General features: G+C 42.3%; 1 protein-coding gene across 1 annotated transcript; it reads right to left on the reverse strand.

The window, feature by feature from the left end:
• Window positions 1–4,546: 4,546 nt before the first annotated feature.
• Window positions 4,547–8,042, reverse strand: LOC141639681 (uncharacterized; the record flags this gene model as incomplete). Its single annotated transcript, XM_074448748.1, is given in 11 exon segments — window positions 4,547–4,767; window positions 4,770–4,796; window positions 4,799–4,828; window positions 4,831–5,052; window positions 5,055–5,206; window positions 5,208–5,318; window positions 5,582–5,718; window positions 5,721–5,805; window positions 5,807–6,029; window positions 7,133–7,193; window positions 7,742–8,042. Coding segments are annotated over 11 exon segments (1,405 nt in total), but the record flags the coding sequence as incomplete, so codon positions are not given.
• Window positions 8,043–9,520: the final 1,478 nt, after the last annotated feature.

Raw genomic sequence — 9,520 nt, forward strand, 5'->3', positions numbered from 1 at the left:
GATGTGTTCTACAAAAGCTGGTTCACCAAAGCCACGCATCTTTCAAATGTACTGCTAATCCTTGGTCGGAACAAACGAGTACACACATCAAGTGCTCCCACGCATAAAGCTACAACTATTTCCATCACTGGTCTAAAAGCAGCACAGATTATGAAAAATAAGAGAGACTATCCTCTTCTCCCCCAAAGCTAGCAACTGTTGCCTCCTGAAATTAAATGAAAGGGAACGAAGGCAATGCGGCACAAGATATTCTTCCAACCTCCTAGGATAACTACATGTGCTGAGACAAGTTATTTCAATCAAGACACTTCCTTGGAAGTTGGAAGCATACATTTCATTTTCAACAACTGTAACTACGTTATATTTGTAGATATGTATACGCTGCATAACTCCGCTTTATGAGTGTTTTCGGGCATTCGCCGGGTCCCAAGCCCGGATAAAGGAGGAGGGTTGCGGTAGTCCGTGGGCAACAAGATAAAAACTTAGTCACATTTTATGGACATGAATCGGAATTTGAACATCGTTAGCGTCTCCTGCGACGTGTCGCACTTCTGTGACCCGTGTGTAGTGATAAGTATGTGAGGGTTGCTAGTCGTCGCCCGGGAAGCGACGCGCCATCTTTACATCCGGGGGTGGTGTCAACAGGCAAGGATGCGCTACATCTTCTAGACCGGGTGTAGTGAAAATATGCTAGGGTTGTTAGGTCGCCGCCAAAAGCGCGCCACCCCGGCATGGGTGTGGTGTCAAATAGGTTTCGATCTAGGAAGGAAGCATGGTCAAGAGCGGTAAAGAAATCGGGACATGACTTTAGGAAGGGTAGTAGGTTACGGTTTTGGTACTGGGAATGTTGGCTCTTGACAGTGGAGATTAGCCGAGGTAGGGGAGGTTATGAAAAGGAGGAGAGTGCATATAATGTGTCTACAAGAGACAAAGTGGATCGGAGATAAAGCAAGGGTGATAGCGCCTTGGGGTTATAAGCTTTGGTACACATGCAAAGACAAAAGTCGAATGGAGTGGGTATTGTCATTGATAAAGATTACATTGATGATGTGGTAGAGGTATCGAGAAAGAGTGATAGGATTACGAGTATTGCTTGTAGCTCTGGGGATGAGGTGGTGACGGTTAGGTGCTTACGCACTCCCAAGTAGGTTTGGATGCTTCTTTTCGACGAGCCTGCGGGAAGATTTGAAGAGGTTGTAGAACGTGTCCCTATTGAGAAATTGATCATTAGTGGTGACCTCACCGGGCATGTGGGTACTAGTCGAGTTGGCTTTGAGAACATTCATGGGGCTTTTGGGTTCGGGGAGAGAAATGAAGCAGGAAGTGACATATCGATTTTGCTTTTGGCATATGACTTGGGTATAATGAACACTTGGTTCGAGAAAAGACATTCTCATTTGGTGACCTATAGAAGTGGAGGTAAACTAGTCAAATCGACTTCCTTTCGTAAGGAATGTGTGGAGGAAAGAGTACACGATTGCAAAGGTCATACTCCGGAAAGTCCACAGAACACAACATAGACTAGTGGTTCTTGATTTTGGGGTAAGAGAGACTTGAGGAAGAGAAAGATAATCGGTGAGGCACGGATAAAGTGTGGAAGCTACAAGGGGGAAACCAACAAGCGTTTTGGATAAGGTTGAAGTAGCCGATATTTGGTCTGATTGTGAGGAGAAAGATATTGATGCAACGCGGGGATAAATTTGAGCATGTTGTAAAGCGGGAGTTGGCAGGGAGGTATTAGGGGAATCTAAAGGGAATAACCATCATAAGGACACATCTTGGTGGAACGATGTGGTGAGACAAGCGATAAAGACTAAACGTGAATGCTATAAGGTTTTGGGGAAATGCATGAGTGATTAGAACTTTGTAAAGTACAAGGAGGCTAGACGAGCCGCTAAAAAGGCCGTACGGGATGCGAGGGCAAAAGTTAACCAAGAAGTGTATGCCAGGTTGGACACGAGAGAAGGAGAGAAGGATATCTATAAAGCGCTCGCATAAGAGACCGAAGACGAGAGATATTGGGAGAGTTAGGTGTGTGAAAGATATGGACTGGCTCAAGGTTAAAGGTTGGGATAACGAGATAAAGGCTAGATGGAGTTCTTACTGATAATTTATTCAATGGACATCGGGAACAAGGTTTTGGGACGTAGAGGTAACATCAAGCATGGTTAACTGGAATTTGTGCGTAGAATACAAGAGCCGAAGTTAAAAGCATTCAAGGAAGATGGGGTCAAAGAAAGCAGAGGGATGGATGGTACATACAAGTTTGAGGCGTCGGGAGAAAGGGATTGAATGGGTAACCATGTTCTTCAACAAGATTTGGAGGAGCAACAAGATGCCATCAGCTTGAGGCTGACTCTTGCCCTTTGTACAAGAACAAAGGTGATGTCCAAAGAGTGTTCCAGTATCTAGAATTAAACTACGAGTCATATAACGAAGTTATGGGGCAATTTGTTAAAAGGCTTAGGAGATATGTAGACATCTCGGAAAACCAATTTGGATTTATGCCTGGGAGATCGACTATGGATGCGATTTTTATCATGAGACGTACTTGATGGAATACCACGGGACAAGAAGAAGATTTGCATATGGTTTTATGACTTGGAAAAGGCATATGATAGGGGGTACCAAGAGAAGTACTTTGGTGGGCTTTGCGAGAAAGGGTGTGTCGCAAAATATACCGACCTCATAAAGGACATGTATGCAGGGGGCTAGTGCAAGTGTTCGTAGACTAATGTGGGAGAACTAAGAATTTCCCATTACCATCGGGTGCATCAGGTTCCGCACTTAGTCCTTTTTCTTTGCTATAGTTATGGATGAGTTGACAAGGGATATTCGTGACGACATCCTCATGTATTGATGTTTCTTGATAGTATTGTGTTGATTGATGAGACAAAAGAGGGGTGGAGAGAAAGTTGGAATTGTGAGGCGAGGCTTTAGAGACTCGGTTCAAATGAAAGTGTGGAGTAAGACCGAGTATTCGAGGTATCGGGCCACTAAGGTGGCGGGTTGAGATCGACGGGGCGGGGAGTATTATTTTCGATGGGAATGTTGTTGAGGGTTCGGATTTCTTCGGATATCTAGGATCTATTATTCAAAAGATGGGGAGTTGAAGCGGAGACGTGGCTCACTCCACAGTGTTAAAGTGGGATGGCTGAAACGGAAAAGTGCTTTGGTTTGCATCGATAAAGATATGCCCCAAAGATTAAAGGAAAATTTTATCGCACAGTGGGCTGCCCTGCTTTACGCTCCGAGTGTTGGCCGTGAAACATTGTCACATTCAAAAGATGAGTGTGGCGGAGATCTCGTATGTTGAGGTGGATGTGCGGACATACAGGAAAGATCGGTTAGAATGAGGTGATTGGGGAGAAAAGGTTAAAGTGGCCATGCACTGGGGAAGACAGTGATGGAAAGCGAGGCCCAGATGGTTTGGCCATGTAAGGAGAAGGAGACCTATGGACGCACTTTTGGTTGGAGAGGGCTGAAATCTTGGGCACGAAAAGGTCCCTGCAGGCGAGGAAGACCGAGACAGACATCAGTTGAGAGTGACAGAAAGACGATATGAGAGTTCAGCTGGCTTGAGAGAGATGGTGGCCCGGAGAGGCAGAAAAATGGAGAAAGCGGATACATGCGATTTTTAAAAGTATTTGATGTTTTTTGAATTTAAATGTTTATTTATTTATTTAATTTAAAAGAAATTAATTTATTTATTTTTCTCTCCTTTATTACACACTTTTTCAAACAACCACTTTCTTATAGATTTTACCTAGTTTGATTAGGATCCTTAACTCTATTAGGTTTTTAAAATCGTTTTAATCTTTTCTCTCGATTTAAATTTTAAGTTTTTAAAAGAAAACTAATTCGATTTTAAAACCCTAAGTTCAATTCTCGACTTTCCATTACATTTTCGTTCTCCCTTTTGTTTTTATCTTCCTTTTATTCTACATTTTTAGCAGGCGTGCGTTCACCCACTGACGATTAAGGGAAAAGGATTTATCTACGCACCTCGACCCCAAATCATTTCTTAGGATTGAGCTCCACGATCATTGTTGTTGTTGTTGTATGTATACGCGTGATATTGTCATTCATCATCTCTTTTAGCTTATCGTTTGTTCAATTGTGTTATCTTTGCTTATTTTCAACGACTGCAACTGCATCATGCCAGGATCACTGACACAGCTTATACAACTGACTAAACAAATATCCCTCCACCAGTTGCAGGGAAGATGAGATAATGATGGTTTCAAGTTATAGTCTCTGCTCAGCCTAGTTCCCCTCTACGATTTTCCGAACCCATTCACTCTTTCCACATAAAGGACGCCTAATTTTTACAACAGAGTATATCAATCAATAATCAATAAGCCACATTGTTCAAAAGCATCCTCCACACAAAGGCAAACGAAGAGAGTACACTGCATAAATACATGTCACTTATTCTGACTTCTTCAGCTAAGTGTAGTACTTCATTCGCATACATACACGGAGTACTCATACATTCTCCTACGTTAGATAGCAATAAATCAACCAAATCACTTCCATAATAAGATGATCAACAATTCAACAATAAATCGACAAAGTACGAGAAAAGAGCATTACAAGTAAAGACGATATTGATTCTTCACTAACACCAAAATTGTTTCGCCTGCCACATGAAGCACGCTATAAGCTGCAGAGCAACCTTTTACACCATAGTTCGGCAAAACAGGCCGAGTCATGATACACTTCCATTGACAACTCTTGATCGAATACTTTTTCTATCAGGCCTACTCTTCCTTTTATGTAACTCAATCTCCACTTCCACCATCCTGAGAATAGTAATCCATAGGTAATCACCACCATTCCCAATCTTTCCTTTGTCGTTTACATCATCACAACCACAACTTCCACCATTACTCTTACAATCACCACTACCACAACTGCCATTGTCACCAACATTTCTCTCCCACCAACCAGGAATCAACCCTAACGCAATCTCAGCCTCAAAGGGATTCAACAGCGGTCTCTGAAACGCCTCCCCCCAATCAATAGACAACCTAGGCACCACAATTTGAACCAAGCATCCACGGAATCCTCGAACAACTCAATTCTAGCAGGTGAAATCTCCGACATCAAAACAACCGTCCACGACATCCCTTTCTCCTCCATTTTCTTCTCTAGCCTCTCCAAAATGCGCGGATTCCCTGGCCGACCAAGGGTCCCCAACACAACCCCAATTCTTTTGCCTCTTTGGCCTTCAACACCGCTTCATCCTGGCATTCTTCATCCCAACATGATCATAATCCTCCAAAAACAACCTCCTAAATAGGATCACTATACGCCTTTACCCCCGGATTAGCAATCCATAAACATCAATAATCTCATCACTGTCAATCAACAATAACAAACTCCCCGTCAATCAGCGCTGGACACTCGGCACCCAGTACAACCAACACCTCCCCAGCGAAAGCGGTTTCGGCTTAACCAAGGCCCTAAGCCTAAACCCTCCAACTGAGGCTTTGCCGCACGAATAAGCAAATCTAAAATTGAATAGTCCCCCAACCAAGCCGATTACACTCCAATCCACTGGACGCAACAGTCTCACACAGCTTCCTCATCAATAGCGATATCAACGAAGACATAAAGACAAGGCACGGCGGTGTAGTCAGCAGGAACAAGACAGAGTGACCATAGTGGACCAAGATGTGGATCATCGAGTGATGCGGCAGCAAGGTCATCAACACCCAGCAAGCGCCGTAAGTGACGTCAGCGAGGATGAAGACGGCGGAGGCGGAAGCGAAGGTGCGGAAGATGTCGGATAGGGTTAGGGAAGTATGAAAGTCCTTCAGGGAGTTGGAGGGCGACTACGTGGTGATGAGGTTGGAAGGGGAGGATGCGGTGGATGGTTTTGTGGATTTCGAAGTTGTAGTTTGATGGGAGGAGTGATATTGCGGTGTTTAGTGAAGGATTGTTTAGGATTGATGGTGGGATCTGGTTGCGAATGAAGCGTTTTGGTGGTGGTTTTAGAGGTCGGGTGCTGCTGCTGGTGGAGTGGTGATGGTGGTTTGATCAGGTGGTGAGGTTGTCGGGGTTTTGTCTCATTTTGGAACGATGTTTAATGGATTCAAGTGTAAACTTGGCAAGTTTCTTGTTTGTTTTTTTGGTGCCAGCAAGTTTCTTCTTTGTAACCAGTAAAGATTGTGCCAACTAGGGTGGGTCTAGGTTTTAAACTCACCAAATCAGACCCAATTTGCCATCCCTTGCTACTAATCTCCTTTTATAATCCTCTTATCGCGAATAAAACCTCTGCCTTAAGTTTTTTTAATTTAAAGAGGCTTTTCTCCTGGATGATATGGTGCAGAAGACTACTCTCAAGCAAGGTCACGGGGAGATTATGATCTTGCTTGAATCACCTTAATCATGATTAACAAAAAAATTAACATGACCTAGTATGAAATAAGGTCATCTCATGACTTTCTTGAGTTATCTTGACCTTACATTCAAAACTTACTTTTGTTGGACACAAATAAAGGAATTAAAAAAAAAAATCGTGAAGTGAAGAGCCTGCGGTCACGGCAACGAGCAAAAAAAAGAATAGCGTCAAGACCGCATCTACCATCCTTTTGTAACACCCCCGTTTATTCGGGGGCCTTTAGCTAGACATCTCAAGTAAATGAGCGTTACAATCTCGGTTTAGGGGTAGTGAATAACGAGGTCCAACTCACCAAAGTACTTTAAATTAAAACTTAGCGATTACATGTTTATTACAATTTAACCAAATTAAACTTAATATAAAATAAGAAACAACTATTGAGCGGGAAATAAATAAAGTGACTAAATAATCTATGTGGTCTAGACTTGAGTAGATCGGCCAAGTCCTCGCGCATCCCATAGCTCCCATGTCACTAATCTTTAGTACTGTCACAATCAAGCCTCCCATTATGGTTCATCGTGATGTTCTAATACACGGTGAACACGGGGTTGAGTAGAATAAACACTAATAACAAGAACATACGATAGGCAATCCAATTCAATTCACATTGCACAACTCCCTGAACAACATGCTCCTTCTCATAACTTAGCACACCTCCCTTAACAACGTGCTCACATTACTTTTACCCTCTCTTAACAACGTACCGCCATTATGTAATAGTACCCTCCCTCACAGCGTACATATTACCATCACCCCAGTACAAACTCCCCAACAACGTGACATCCTGTATCCACGACATCACAATTTCACATTCACAATCAACGATAATAGTTAAATCACCTTATCACAATTATTAAATACAACCAACACAATGCAATATAATTCTCCTTCAACAATTACGATAATATCAACTAACCACAATTCATATGATCAATTCCACTTTAATATAAATCATCCATTATACGAACATTGCGAGCAGTTGGTGGGTTATCCCTACGGCAAGCAATTCAATTAATGCAATCTACTAAAATATTCTTCAACAACCCGTGCCCACAAGTCGTCACCTATAAATAAATAATATATTTAAATTGCTTAATTATTTTACTTTATTCAAATAGTACCATCAATTATAAATTGTTACCTTCTATTGTTTAATAATTATAAATTGTGTCATTATCCAAATTAATTAACTATTATTATTATTATTATTATTATTATTATTAAAGACCTCACGATATTAAGCGTTCGATACAATCACGGTCTGCCCAAAGAAATAAACCCGTGCTTAAAACGACAAATCAAGCGTTAACGACGAAAACACGTGAACAGCACCACACCATTACTACGTTCCAGGTTCAAAAATGTGATCAAAACCTCACCAGCTTGATCTACCCGACCACCACAGCCATATCGTTTACCACCCAATCTGCCGCCCATTAGCGCTGCGAAGCGTCGAAGCGACCACCCGACCACCCCGAACCGCCCTAACCAGGCCACAAAACCACGGCCTAACGGCCCCTCAAAAGCAAACAAACACACCTCAACACTCAACACCAACACCACCACCTCTCCGCCACCAACGTCACCATCCGCGACCAACGGTGGTTCCAGGTATTCCCTTCTCTCGACCCATCTGCGACACCACAACAAACACCAAAAACCGTGCCAACAATAACTATAGCCCCCTCCCCTGCAGCGTTTTTAGATTTCCCCACCACCAAACACCACCAGAACCACCCGACACCTCCCCATGGTGAATCTCACCCCTGGTCTCAGTCCCAGTCCGGTCAGGTCACGGGCCACAGAAACAAGGGTCAAAACCAGTCCGATGTATTATTTACCCTAACAAACACCACCCACAAAATGTCGCTAAACACCCCCACCCTCCCTAACGGGTCAACGGCGGTCCTAACGTGGGCCGGTCACCCTGGTGTCCACGGTCAAGGTCACGGTCCTAGCTAGTCTAGAGTGTTAAGTTCCTTATACCTGTTATTGGGCTCCTCTATTAGTGAACTAATTGCTTGTTAATTATATGTTCTTAGGTCCCCAGTCATGCATAACAAAATGAAAGATTTATAAGAAAAACAATGTCCCTTACATTGTTATATGTTTGAAATATAGAGGCACAAGTAAGTGTTGGGGTTGGTGTCCTTAACGGTTAGTGCAAGGACTTATAAACCTCTAAAAGGATCAAAGGGCATACTTTTGATATTATTATCGGTTGATCCGTTTTATAATCACTTAGTTGGCTTATGGAATGGGGTTGACGTTATTGTCATCGGATAGTGGTGATCAATGGTCCTAAAGTCACACATATAGGATACGTTTGAGGAGATGTGGCGAATTGTAAGTCGATCGGCTGAATGCCGAATTTACGACTAACCAGTTAGTGGAGTTATTCACTAATAATAAGTCAAAATGTGATGTTGAGATATTATATTTAATACGGATTAAATAAAATGGGTTAAGCGAATTAACTTGATTAATTAGCAAATTAAATATAAACAATTATATTTAATTATTATGTATTAGAATAAATTATCTGATATCGTCTTTGCTCCAGATAAGTAATAATAACTGACTAATGCGTATTTGACCGTTGATGTTTTTTAATATCCGATCGCCGATAGTGATTATAATAAGCAGCGTCATATCATTTGGCAAATTTTGAGCGGACCACGAGTTAAAGTGAAGTAGGCCAGCTACAGCTGAGGGCTTCGCGGTTGGCGAATGGGAAACCGAGAAACCTCTCCTCCTTTTCTAACTTGATCGACGATGATTACGACCAAAACCATTGTTAGGGTTTTGGAGATTAAGCTTTCTCGAAGCCGAGATCTCACATCTCGAGAAAAACTCACATCAAGTTCTCCCTATATTGCAAGGCAATCGGAGAACACGTTCTAGCACAAGGGCATTTCTCGGACGGTCTTGAGTGCAACAATTAGGAGGGAATCTCTGTTGATTTCTGTTCTTTACGCCGCACTACAAAGGACCCAAGGTTGATTCTTAATCTTTATCGTTTCATTGTTGTATTTCGTTTATGACCATATTTCACATGTTAAATTTACGTTATAGTCCTAAATTTAAAGGGTCTTATACGGATATTACCCC

The sequence above is a fragment of the Silene latifolia genome, unplaced genomic scaffold, assembly GCF_048544455.1.
Source record: "Silene latifolia isolate original U9 population unplaced genomic scaffold, ASM4854445v1 scaffold_531, whole genome shotgun sequence".
NCBI lineage: Eukaryota > Viridiplantae > Streptophyta > Magnoliopsida > Caryophyllales > Caryophyllaceae > Silene > Silene latifolia.